At 51.3% G+C, this 13,933-nt stretch overlaps 1 protein-coding gene across 1 annotated transcript; it reads right to left on the bottom strand.

Annotated features, from left to right (window-relative positions):
* Positions 1-2,594: 2,594 nt before the first annotated feature.
* Positions 2,595-9,667, bottom strand: LOC133346334 (histone-lysine N-methyltransferase PRDM7-like). Its single transcript, XM_061557829.1, has 4 exons — positions 9,656-9,667; positions 8,628-8,766; positions 5,222-5,380; positions 2,595-2,966 (listed from the first exon to the last, which is right to left on the bottom strand). The coding sequence occupies exons 1-4, from the start codon at positions 9,665-9,667 to the stop codon at positions 2,830-2,832; spliced, it is 447 nt and encodes a 148-aa protein (XP_061413813.1). The 3' UTR covers positions 2,595-2,829.
* Between the last annotated feature and the right edge of the window lie 4,266 nt (positions 9,668-13,933).

The raw sequence follows: 13,933 nt of genomic DNA, 5'->3' as shown, positions 1-13,933 counted from the left end.
CCCTGACGAAGCCTGCTGTATATTTGGAGTCTGCGTGTCTCTCTCTCCTCCGTGGCGAGATGTTAACTCCCTCGCATGGTCTACAGGAGGTCGTGGGTTCCATCCCGACTGTATAGTTTACAACATGTTACCCTATTTGTATTTTTGTATTTTTAGATTGTATATTATGGCTAGTTTACATTTTATATTGTACACTTATTCACAATTTTACATACTTTAGCCCCTTAGTATTAGTTAGACTTTGTAATTTTAGTATAGTTTGACTGTATACCACTCATTTCAGTTTTAAGATTCCTACATGTTGAATGTATGCACCTTCCGGCCATAGTAAATTCCTTGTCTGTGCAAACTTTCATGGCGAATACCTCCCCGTGGTTGCGTGGATTTTTCTCCGGGTCCTTCGTTTTTTTCCCTCGACATATAGAACCAACGTCATGCGTTGAGAATATTTGGCTGCTATAAATGTCCACGTAATGACGATGATGACAAGTCACTTCGTTGAGCTCTTATTTGTGATAGCCAGTCGCTTCTGAAAAACAGCTACACAGCTCAGTGGGGCACACCCTGGTTGCTAATCCTGCATAATGCACGGGCATAAGTAGTATTAATCACATACCTGCATTTCCCATATCCCCTCCCTTTGATGCTGCTAGTCCTGCATAATGCAGGGGCATAAGTAGTACTAATCACATACCTGCATTTCCCATATCCCCTCCCTTTGATGCTGCTAATCCTGCATAATGCACGGGCATGAGTAGTACTAATCACATACCTGCATTTCCCATAAATATGCTAAATGCCTCTTGATATGCATATTCTTTTGTCAAGGCGCTCTTTTCCCCCCTTCCAACCCAGCTTATATATATGCTCCAAGCACGTGTGCTGTATCATTCAGACGCTGTCGCCTCGACAGACCTGGTTTTCACCTGAGGACGGCTGCTTGCGTTGTGGCCGAAACGTCGTGAGAATTGTTTTGTTATGTTTTATTTTTATTATTTTATTACTTCCCTTCTACGTGACTTTACCGAAAGAACCAATAAGAAAAATAAACATCGTTTAGTTCATAGGCTGCATCAGTACCAGCAGCAGCCCTGACAGGAGCACATGTAGCAGTAGCATCAACAGCAGTGGCGACTTCCATCAGCACTAACAGAAGATTGCGGAGTTCCGGTGAGAATAGAGGGGAGCGTGGAGTTCCGGTGAGAATAGAGGGGAGTGTGGAGTTCCGGTGGGAATAGAGGGGAGTGTGGAGTTCCGGTGGGAATAGAGGGGAGTGTGGAGTTCTGGTGAGAATAGAGGGGAGTGTGGAGTTCTGGTGGGTATAGAGGGGAGTGTAGAATTCCGGTGAGAATAGAGGGGAGTGTGGGGTTCCGGTGAGAATAGAGGGGAGCGTGGAGTTCTGGTGAGAATAGAGGGGAGTGTGGAGTTCCGGTGAGAATAGAGGGGAGTGTGGAGTTGCGGTGGGAATAGAAATCACCGCTGCAGGCTACGCACCTCCACGTATCCTCTGGAGCGCCACCCTCAGGGCCTCCTTGCAGGCGGTGGCTCTGCGCTCCAGCCTGAACATCGCCATCCTGGCCTTGTGCACCTCCCTCAGCTCAAATCCCCTGAACTCCTCCTCCTGCTGCTCCTCCTCCTCCACGCCCTGCAAGATGCTCCACACGTACTCCAGGGCTTCCGCTTTAGTCTGAGCGGAGGGGGCGGTGGGGTGAGGGGGCGGAGGGGGTGTGGGGGCGGAGTTGGTGCGGTGACCAGCGGTGGCTAGGAGATGTTAACTCCCTCGCCTGGTACGCAGGAGGTCGCGGGTTCCATCTCGACCCTGACACCTCATCGGATTCCTCCAGTACAATACATATTTTAATTCTGATATTCTGAATCTGTAAATCTGATTCCATACATCAAGCAGAACCATGCCGTCATGCTGAACCTCGGTGGGTATGGCAGGCCATGCCTCTTCACAACTCAACTAATTAATAAACTAATTATAATAATGTAGTGGACACCGTGACGACAGAGACAGTTGAAGTAGAGGCAACCCATATTTATTAACTCTGAGCCCGTTACAGCTTCACACTTGAAGAGGTAACGGCCTCTTCACCCGTTCTCTCAAGGGAGCTAACTCCCCAAGCTAACTCACCGACTCACCACCAATACTACGACCCTCCTCTCAAGGAGACTACCTGACCTGGCCCAGCCAAGGCACAGGTCCCGACCACCAGCCACACGAATCCGGCCCTTACAAGGACATCAGCCTTCGCGGCTCTGGGGTCGCACCACTGGCTTGCTCTGCCCGGCCTTTAGAAGGACAGCGGGTCAGAGGAGTCCCAGGGTCTAGCTAGCTGGACTTCAGCTGGTTCTTTGTCCTTGGCTTGTTCGAACTAACTCTCTCCTCTCAGAGTCTCGCCTTTTATACGATTCCCCACTGAGGGGCGGGGTTCTGTGGGATCACACACACCCCACAGCCCCCTCCCCTCGGGAGGGGCCCCGGCTAGGGATATCACAACCGCCCCGCACAGGTAAGTAATGGGAGTTAACCGGAGCTGGTGTGCGCGCGTTCCAATACCACCACCACCACAATAATGACGCACGTCTCTGGTATAATTATATAGAAATTACTTTTATAACACAGACCAGTGGAACATTTTTTTGTACTTTTCGTAACAGCTATTTTCATTGGAGTATATGACAGGTGAGGCTCTGCCTCGCCCGTCTCCCCTGACCGCACGTCCCTGGTATAGCAGTGTCTAGTAGTATGTATGTACGTTGAATGTCTTTGTCACCGTACGTAGCCAACCTCGCTAATGGGAGGTGCGGGGGAAGGACAACAAACTAAAGACAACAGCAGCAGCAGCTGTAACGAGAGGAGTGCCGTGCGCTGTGCACAGAGACCTTGCGCTTGCTGGAAGCTGCCCTCGCGTGAGACTCTCCCACGGTGGCCCAGCGTGAAGCAGCCCCCTTGCCTCCTCCTGCGTGAACACACGCACACACGTGAACACACGCACACACGTGAACACACGCACACACGTGAACACACGCACACACGTGAACACACGTGTGAACACACGGACACGCATGAACATATGCAAGGACAAAGCTCCCCCGTATAGCCTTAACAGACTGTAGGGGCAAGTGCTGTTAGTGAGCACCTATGAAGGCCAGAACGGTACACGAGGGGGTGGGTGGCCAGCACCACGCCCGACCGTCTTTGTCTCCCCAGTGGTGATGTTTACACACCGCACCAGGTACTCAGTTGAGGCTGAGCCGACATAGGGGAGGCACAGGACCGGTTCAAATAATCGTCACTGGTGTTGACCGTGAGCGGGAATCGAACCCGGGTCGCCGGGTTCATAGCGCAGCGCGCTAACCGCTACACTACCGCTCCCCATATGCACACGCGTTAACACACGCACACACGTGTGAACACACGGAAATGCATTAACACACACACACACGTGTGAACACACCCACACGCGTATTTACGCATGCAAACATTTACTCACTCACATATTTACCAAAAAGTCAATGATCTCCCCTGTGCCGCCTTAACAGACTGTTGTCACAGGACAGAACCAGGTGCCATGCCATGGGTTGACTGTTGTGCCAGGCTAGGTGCAGGTCACGAGACGGACCCTGCAGGTGCCATAGGTTTACTGAGATGACTGCCAGATGCACCACCTGTGCCCGCGACTGTGCCAACTCGGTCCACAATTAAAAAGATGCCCCGTGTAGCCTTCACAGACTGTTGCGGTCAAGTGCTGTCAGCAAGCAGCATCTACGAAGGCCAGCACGGCACACGGGGGGATGGGCAGCTAGCAACACGCCCGACCGTCTTTGTCTCCCCAGTTGTGATGTTTACTACACACCACTGCACCGGGTACTCATTTTGACGCTGAGTCAACCTAGGGGAGGCTCAGGACCGGTTCGGATCGTCGTCACTGGTGTTGGCCGTGAGCGGGCATTTAACTTGGTTCCGCTGGTGATTACAACCAGCTTCATCAAGCGAGTCTACAGGGGTCTCTGCGTGAGTCTACAGGGGGTCTCTGTGTGAGTCTACAGGGGTCTCTGCGTGAGTCTACAGGGGGTCTCTGTGAGTCTACAGGGGTCTCTGTGTGAGTCTACAGGGGTCTTTGTGTGAGTCTTCAGGGGGTCTCTGTGTGAGTCTACAGGGGGTTTCTGTGTGAGTCTACAGGGGTCTCTGCGTGAGTCTACAGGGGGTCTCTGTGTGAGTCTACAGGGGGTTTCTGTGTGAGTCTACAGGGGGTCTCTGTGTGAGTCTACAGGGGGTCTCTGTGTGAGTCTACAGGGGTCTATGTGAGTCTACAGGGGGTCTCTGTGTGAGTCTACAGGGGTCTCTGCGTGAGTCTACAGGGGTTCTCTGTGTGAGTCTACAGGGGGTCTCTGTGTGAGTCTACAGGGGGTCTCTGCGTGAGTCTACAGGGGATCTCTGCATGAGTCTACAGGGGGTCTCTGCGTAAGTCTACAGGGGTCTCTGTGTGAGTCTACAGGGGTCTCTGCGTGAGTCTACAGGGGTCTCTGTGTGAGTCTACAGGGGGTCTCTGCGTGAGTCTACAGGGGGTTTCTGTGTGAGTCTACAGGGGTCTCTGCGTGAGTCTACAGGGGGTCTCTGTGTGAGTCTACAGGGGGTTTCTGTGTGAGTCTACAGGGGTCTCTGTGTGAGTCTACAGGGGGTCTCTGTGTGAGTCTACAGGGGGTCTCTGCGTGAGTCTACAGGGGGTCTCTGTGGGAGTCTACAGGGGGTCTCTGTGTGAGTCTACAGGGGGTCTCTGCGTGAGTCTACAGGGGGTCTCTGCGTGAGTCTACAGAGGGTCTCTGTGTGAGTCTACAGGGGGTCTCTGTGTTAGTCTACAGGGGGTATCTGTGTGAGTCTATAGGGGTCTCTGCGTGAGTCTACAGGGGGTCTCTGCGTGAGTCTACAGGGGGTCTCTGCGTGAGTCTACAGGGGGTCTCTGTGTGAGTCTACAGGGGGTCTCTGCGTGAGTCGAGAGGGGGTCTCTGTGTGAGTCTACAGGGGTCTCTGTGTGAGTCTACAGGGGTCTCTGTGTGATTCTACACAGGGTCTCTTTGTGAGTCTTCAGGGGGTTTCTGCGTGAGTATACAGGGGGCCTCTGTGTGAGTCTACAGGGGTCTCTGTGTGAGTCTACAGGGGGTCTCTGTGTGAGTCTACAGGGGGTCTCTGCACGGTCTGCAAGCGCCCTTTTACGTTTGCCTCTTCGTCCTCCGTGCATCGCCACCTCCTTCCTCTTCCTCCTCCCCGTCCACTCCTCGTCGGAGTCGCTCGACCGCCCGCACTCCGCTCTATTCCCCCTCGCCCTGCGCTTGCCGCGTGCGCGCATGAACTCGGGCTGGGCCGGGTTCATCCCTGCGCAAGGAGGCAGTCGGTCATTGTTATTTGTACGTATTGGCAGTACACCCGTGCAGCATAGCAACACACCGGGTCCTCGTAACACAGTCCTGACGATGTGATTACTATCAGAGCGTGTTTGTTTGCGTGTTCAACACAAGTACGCGTGGTTAATGCAGTAACTTGATTCCTTGCAAAAAGGAATCATCTATTTGGTGTGTGAACATCTTAACAGCTCCTGTTTTATTGCCAGAAAGGGTAAAACCGATTCCTATTTTTTATACTTTGATTCTGGCAAAAAGGTCCAATGATATAGCTACTCACCCCGAGCTATAAATGCTCTTGACACTGCATTGTCTTTGTACTGGTCGCCTTTTGGTGTTGTTCTCTGGTCTGACACTGGTGAGACTAGGCCATGAAGAAGGCTGTCTCTGGGGTAGACCAATCAGTATCAAAGACAATGATTAAATGTTATCAGAGAGTGTTTGTTTGCGTGTTCAGTACGCGTGGTTAATGCAGTAACCTGATTCCTTGCAAAAGCTATAATCTATCTGGTGTTTGAACATCTTAACACCTCCTGTTTCATTCCCATAAAGAGTAAAACCGATTCTTATTTTTCATAGTCCCGACGATGTCGCCGTTGCCCCTTGAGTGAGCTGCAGGACTCTCCATCAGAAGTTGCACTCAGATTCAGCAGCCGCGTCCCCCATTCCGAACGTGCGGTGGCGACACCACGAGTCGTATCGAGGCACCGTCCGACCGAGTCTCTAGGGGCACGAGGAGTCCAATCTTGCCACTGGAGCACGGAGCAGCCGATCGTCATCAGACTGGGCGCCGCTGTACGGCAACAGACTGCGAAGCTTCGTGTTCAGTGCTGCTCATGTCACGTTCCGTCTTCCCACCGCTTTGGCATCACGACAACTGATTTTGACGCACCACCACCACCCCAAAATATCCTTCTGTCTGGGGTCTCGAATCGCGAGGAAATAAATAACTTTTGCCAAAAATGTGATGATTATTTCATACAGCGCAACGGTGTACCGCTACTACGTTCATTTATATTATTTGGCTGCTACAATAACTCCAAGCAATACAGTAAACACGATAGGAGTGCAAAGTATAGAAAAGGTAAACAAATTACACACACACAAAATACATTTTTTTGTAAATATTCTTTGGTTCTTTCGGCAAAGTCACGTAGATAGAAAAATAAAGTGAATAAAAATAATCAAAAACCACAAAAACGTTCATCCTCACTGATGTTGCTGACTGGTATCTTAGCGCTTTTGAGGGTTGCAGCAATTTCAGATCTTGTAACGTCTGCAGCGATGCGCCCCAAACCCTTAAGAGCGACATCGACCTGGGCAATAACGTCATCCACTGGAATGTGTTTGGGGGTGACTGAGAAGTTCAACCCTTTAGCCAAAACCGACTTTAGACCATCGCACATTGGGCTATTACTCAGATTAATAACAACCTTGTCAACGTCTAACCTTTTAACGTGTGGATCTGGTTTCTTGTTAGAAAGGAGGTTGAACTCGAAAATCAGATCTTTACATTTCGCTGACATTGTAGTGGCTGATTAAGCGGTCATGTTATCTACATGTTCCCAATCAGATGTCGACATTTTTCCCGTCAATGTTAAGTGTGATTTCAAGAGTGTCTTGTCTACATGATCTAGTTCAGTATGGAGCAGTCTAATTCTCTCTGAGATCAGGGCCAAGCTCGCCCTGAACAAAATTCGTCTGGCATTGGAAGATGTGACTGCAGCAGAAATCAGTGTCAATGAGATCGGTATTACGTTAGAGTCACGGCATCTCTTCAGAAATGTGAGTGACTCGATCAGATGAACTTTCTTGTCACGGAGATTGTTAAAAGATCTCATGGTTATGTGGAAACCCTCCCAATAGAGGCAGTTCAAATGATACAAATTAAGTGAATAAAAAATTATAAAAATAAGACACTAATTAGACTGCTCCATAAAAAAAACACTAATGTATACATTTCAATTTAAAGCTTTCGTGACTGCAGGGATTCATCTTCTTGGTTCTTTCGGTAAAGTCACGTAGAAGGGAAATAATAAAATATTAAAAAGAAAACATTAAAATTGTATTTTAATAATTGTATTTTATGTTTTTTTCCCTTCTATGTGACTTTACCGAAAGAACCAAGAAGACTAATTTATAACTCAAAAGTTTTGATTATACATGAGTGCTTTATCATTTTTATTATTCACTTTATTTTTATTTTAGTTTTTCTATCTACGTCACTTTATCGAAAGAACCAAAGAATATGAATTCCTGCAGTCACGAAAGTTTTAAGTCAAAATAAACTATTTTTGTAAATGTTGTGGGTTTACTCTCCAACATTATGAATCCGTAGGTAAAAAATAAAATTTAAATTAATAAAAGTACTTTTATAAATTTTAATTTTACTTTGATTAATTTTAATTTTATTTTTACCTACGTGACTAGAATTATGAATCCGATGAGCTATGAAGCTCTTTTTCATAGATGTCCCATAGGGGGCACGGGGTCAGAAAGTTACAACACAAAACACAAACACGATAGGCGTGCAAAGTAGAGTAAAGGTAAACAAATCATTAAACTAAAACTAAATCTATTTTTACTTCACAGGTGAAGTCCACTGAGCTATTGGCTCCTTCTTCAGAAGCGACCTGGCTGCCACAAATGACAGCTCAACCAAGTGGCTTACCACGTGGACATTTATAGCAGCAGACAAATACTCTAAACGCGTGATGTTGATTCTACAAGTGGAGCAAAAACCCGGAGGACCGGGATCTAACCCACGACCTCCTGTAGACCATGAGAGGTAGTTAACATCTCACCGGGGAGAGACACACGCAGACTCCAGATATATGACAGGCATCGTCAGGGTCGCCATCGAACCCACGACCTCCTGTAGACCAGGCGAGGTAGTTAACATCTCACCGGGGAGAGACACACGCAGACTCCAGATATATGACAGGCATCGTCAGGGTCGCCATCGAACCCACGACCTCCTGTAGACCAGGCGAGGTAGTTAACATCTCACCGGGAAGAGACACACGCAGACTCCAGATATATGACAGGCATCGTCAGGGTCGGGATCGAACCCACGACCTCCTGTAGACCAGGCGAGTTAGTTAACATCTCGCCACCATGGCGCCCCATGCATGCCACTCTGCTACGACGTCTTGGTCTCATCATTATAATCACTGCGACAATTAGTTGAGTTGCGAAGAGGCTCGGCCTGCCGTACCCACCGAGGTTCAGCAGGACGGCGTGGTTCTGCTTGATGTTCCTGTAGCGCCGCTTCTCGCACTCGGCCAGATCGCTCCACTCGGCCTTGGTGAAGAAGCCTCTGATGTCTCGGAAGTCGCCCATCTCCTGCTGCTGCTGCTGCTGAGGCGCAGAGACACGGAGGGACGAGACGCGGACGACAGTCAGACGCAGTCACGGAGACGGAGTCACACGGAGACAGAGTCACACGGAGACAGAGTCACAGGGAGACAGAGTCACACTGAGACAGAGTCACACGGAGACAGAGTCACAGGGAGACAGAGTCACACGGAGACAGAGTCACAGGGAGACAGAGTCACACGGAGACAGTCACAGGGAGACAGAGTCACACTGAGACAGAGTCACACGGAGACAGAGTCACAGGGAGACAGAGTCACACGGAGACAGAGTCACACGGAGACAGTCACAGGGAGACAGAGTCACACTGAGACAGAGTCACACTGAGACAGAGTCACACGGAGACAGAGTCACAGGGAGACAGAGTCACAGGGAGACAGAGTCACACTGAGACAGAGTCACACGGAGACAGTCACAGGGAGACAGAGTCACACTGAGACAGAGTCACACGGAGACAGAGTCACAGGGAGACAGAGTCACAGGGAGACAGAGTCACACGGAGACAGAGTCACACGGAGACAGTCACAGGGAGACAGAGTCACACTGAGACAGAGTCACACTGAGACAGAGTCACACGGAGACAGAGTCACACGGAGACAGAGTCACAGGGAGACAGAGTCACACGGAGACAGAGTCACACGGAGACAGAGTCACACGGAGACAGAGTCACAGGGAGACAGAGTCACACGGAGACAGAGTCACAGGGATACGAGACTAAGATCCCCCGTGTGGCCTTAACAGACTGTCGGAAGGCGAGGTAACTTTACCTCACGTGAGGTAACTTTACCTCAAGCGATGTAATATAACGTTAGGTCGAGGTAACATTACCTCAGGCAGAGGTAAAATTACGTCAGCTAAGGTAACATTACCTCACCTGAGGAAACATCACCTCAGATGAGGTAACATCACCTTAGGTAAATGTAACATTACTTGAGGTAATCCGAACGTGTTCACATCACTTCAGCTAATGTTCATATTTTTACGCTAATATCGTAATATCGTCACGTGGTTAAATCGTTAAACACAACGCTCGCGTGACGTCACCACCTCAGTGTCGAGCCGTCGACACTTCACGCGGCAGCCTCGAAGTGCACCCAGCCTGGCACAGGCGCCGTGGTGACGTCACCGTCACTCAGTGGCCAATGGCGGCGATTGGCGGTGGTGGGAGGGGAGTGGGGGGGGGACGAGGGGGTGGGGGGGAGTGGGGGAGTGGGGGGGAGTGGGGGGTGGGGGGGTTTATAATTATCGGAGTCGCAAAAGTTGCTACAAATGCTACGGGCCCCGCACTTTCAAGGGCCCCGCGCTAAATGCTTTCAAGATATCAATTCGGGTTAATTGATTCTGCACTTGCTCTATTACTATAGTACTATACCGCCTTCAACTTTTTTTTATGAACGACTGGGTGTTTAAGGTTAGCGATTATTCGTATTATCCGGCTGTATAGCAAATGAAAAAATACAAATACTTTACTGTGCAAGTAAAAAATGTGTTTTAATGTTTACGTTTAAAAAATAATAATTGGGCCCCTTTCTAGCACATGCTAGAGGCCCCGAACTAACTTTATCCGGCACTGAGGGTAAGGTAATCAGAATGTGATGCAATCCGTATCAAATCACGTTATATTATAAGGTAATCTTCACCGCGACATTCTCATTCAGTGCAAAGTAAATATTGTACAATTAATTAGTCGCTCATGTCAACACTGTACGAGATGTGTAGCTGTAATCGTAACGTGAAGTCGTCTCGTAGCGTAAATCTTACACGATTTAAAATTCGCGTGAGATAGAATCCTCACTTGACTACTGGTAGGAACCTCCTGGTTACACCAGCCCACAGGGGATTATGTGTCCGTCCGTGCGTCGTGTAGGGAGGGGCTGGGTGGGGAGGGAGGGGCTGGGTGGGGAGGGGCTGGGAGGGGGTGGAGAGGGGAGGGGCTGGGTGGGGGGGGTGGGGCTGGGTGGGGAGGGAGGGGCTGGGTGGGGAGGGTGGGGATGGTTGGGGAGGGGCTGGGTGGGGAGGGTGGGGATGGTTGGGGAGGGGAGGGGCTGGGTGGGGAGGGTGGGGCTGGGTGGGGAGGGTGGGGTGGGGCTGGGTGGGGCTGGGTGGGGAGGGAGGGGCTGGGTGGGGAGGGTGGGGCTGGGTGGGGTGGGGCTGGGTGGGGAGGGAGGGGCTGGGTGGGGAGGGTGGGGCTGGGTGGGGAGGGAGGGGCTGGGTGGGGAGGGTGGGGCGGGGTGGGGCTGGGTGGGGAGGGTGGGGCTGGGTGGGGGGTGGGGATGGGTGGGGAGGGGGGGGCTCGGTGGGGGGTGGGGAGGAGCTGGTCACCCCGTGGTGCCCTTAGTAACCTCAGGTCGAGGTAACGTTACCTTAGGTGAAGTAAAATTACTTCAGGTGAGGTAACTTTACCTTAGGTGAGGTAACGTTACTTCAGGTCGAGGTAACTTTACCTCACCTGAGGTATCATTACCTCAAGTGAGATAACTTTACCTTAGGTGAGGTAACGTTACTTCAGGTCGAGGTAACTTTACCTCACCTGAGGTATCATTACCTCAAGTGAGATAACTTTACCTTAGGTGAGGTAACGTTACTTCAGGTAGAGGTAACTTTACCTCACCTGAGGTAACATTACTTCCTCAGGGTAGAGGAAACATTACCCCAGGTTAGTTAATTTCACCTCAGGTGAGGTATCTTTACCTCAGGCGAGGTAATGTTACCTTAAGTGAGGTAAATCGTTCAACACAATTATCGCGTGATTATTACCTCAGGGTAAGGTAATCGGAATGCAATGGAAGGCGAGGTAACTTTACCTCGCGGGAGGTAACATCACCTCAGGTAAATGTAACATTACTTGAGGTAATCCGAACGTATTCACATCACTTCAGCTAATGCTCATATCTTTACGCTAATATCGTTAAATCGTTAAACACAACGCTCGCGTGACGTCACCACCTCAGTGTCGAGCCGTCGACACTTCACGCGGCAGCCTCGAAGTGCACCCAGCCTGGCACAGGCGCCGTGGTGACGTCACCGTCACTGAGTGGCCAATGGCAGCGATTGGTGGTGGGGGGGAGTGGGGGGGGGGTGGGGGGGAGTGGGGGGGGGGAAAACGGAGTGGGGGCGGAATGGCGGTTGGGGGTGTGGGGGGGTGGGGAAGAGGGGGGAGGGGGACAAGGGGGTGGGGGTGAGTGATGGGGTGGGGGGAGTGGGGGTGGGGGAAGTGGCGGGGAGTGAAGGGGGGTGATGGGGTGGGGGGAGTGGGGGGTGATGGGGTGGGGGGGTGATGGGGTGGGGGGAGTGGGTGGGGTTTTATACTGGAAGGAATGAAGTGGACCAGACCACCAATAGATTAATGTGTCTGTCCGTCCGTCCGTCCATCTGACTGTCCGTCCGTCCATGTATCAACATCGCCCCCTATTGCAAACACTTGGCATGACCCTACAAAAACCTTTAGACTCAGTGACGCTATCCTGGTAGCAACATCGCCCCCTACTGCAAACACTTGGCATGACACGTGTAACATTCCCTTATTCCCTGAGATAGCTTTTAATTAAAACTTTGAAATTAAATAAAAAAAACTCACAGCGCCCTAAAGCCTACAGCTAGGCCTAAAGCCTAGAACTAGGCCTGAAACTCTCCCTTCGTATCGTACCCCCGCGTGTGTGAAAAGGAGTTATGTTTACCAATGTTACATTCCCTCATGTTTTTAAATAGAAACATTTAAATTTAAAGCTTTTATATAAATCATTAAAACATTTAAATTAAAAATTAACTCACAGCGCCCTAAAGCCTACAGCTAGGCCTAAAGCCTAGAACTAGGCCTCAATCTCTCCCTTCGTATCGTCCGATTAGGTGTAGCAACATCGCCCCCTACTGCAAACACTTGGCAGGACCCTACAAAAACCTTTTGACTCAGTGGGGCTTTCCTGGCTTAACAAGTGTAATAATAAACTTCGCTTCAAATTTACTTTACTGAAACGCAGCACGTTTTATTAACACAGAGACAAGATACATTTAATCGCCTTATTTGTGCACGAAAAGCACGGCGCGAGGCCTACTGCGGAAAAGGCTTTGCGAGGCCTACTGCAGAGAAGGCATCGTGAGGCCTACTGCAGAGAAGGCTTCGCGAGGCCTACTGCAGAGAAGGCTTCGCGAGGCCTACTGCAGGGAAGGCTTCGCGAGGCCTACTGCAGAGAAGGCTTCGCGAGGCCTACTGCAGGAGGCTTCGCGAGGCCTACTGCAGAGAAGGCTTCGCGAGGCCTACTGCAGGGAAGGCTTCGCGAGGCCTAGTGCAGAAGGCTTCGCGAGGCCTACTGCAGAGAAGGCTTCGCGAGGCCTACTGCAGGGAAGGCTTCGCGAGGCCTAGTGCAGAAGGCTTCGCGAGGCCTACTGCAGGGAAGGCTTCGCGAGGCCTAGTGCAGAAGGCTTCGCGAGGCCTACTGCAGGAGGCTTCGCGAGGCCTACTGCAGAGAAGGCATCGCGAGGCCTACTGCAGGAGGCTTCGCGAGGCCTACTGCAGGGAAGGCATCGCGAGGCCTACTGCAGGAGGCTTCGCGAGGCCTACTGCAGAGAAGGCATCGCGAGGCCTACTGCAGGAGGCTTCGCGAGGCCTAGTGCAGAGAAGGCTTCGCGAGGCCTAGTGCAGAGAAGGCTTCGCGAGGCCTACTGCAGAGAAGGCATCGCGAGGCCTACTGCAGGAGGCTTTGCGAGGCCTACTGCAGGGAAGGCATCGCGAGGCCTACTGCAGAGAAGGCTTCGCGAGGCCTACTGAAGAGAAGGCTTCGCGAGGCCTATTGCAGAGAAGGCTTCGCGAGGCCTAGTGCAGAAGGCTTCGCGAGGCCTACTGCAGAGGCTACGCGAGGCCTAGTGCAGGAGGCTTCGCGAGGCCTACTGCAGAGAAGGCTTCGCGAGGCCTACTGCAGAGAAGGCTTCGCGAGGCCTAGTGCAGGAGGCTTCGCGAGGCCTAGTGCAGAAGGCTTCGCGAGGCCTACTGCAGAGAAGGCTACGCGAGGCCTAGTGCAGGAGGCTTCGCGAGGCCTACTGCAGAGAAGGCTTCGCGAGGCCTACTGCAGAGAAGGCTACGCGAGGCCTAGTGCAGGAGGGTTCGCGAGGCCTAGTGCAGAAGGCTTCGCGAGGCCTACTGCAGGAGGCTTCGCGA

This window comes from Lethenteron reissneri, chromosome 24 (assembly GCF_015708825.2).
Source record: "Lethenteron reissneri isolate LAM-NWPU_2019-01 chromosome 24, ASM1570882v1, whole genome shotgun sequence".
Lineage (NCBI taxonomy): Eukaryota > Metazoa > Chordata > Hyperoartia > Petromyzontiformes > Petromyzontidae > Lethenteron > Lethenteron reissneri.
This window is presented reverse-complemented; position numbering and strand designations above follow the sequence as displayed.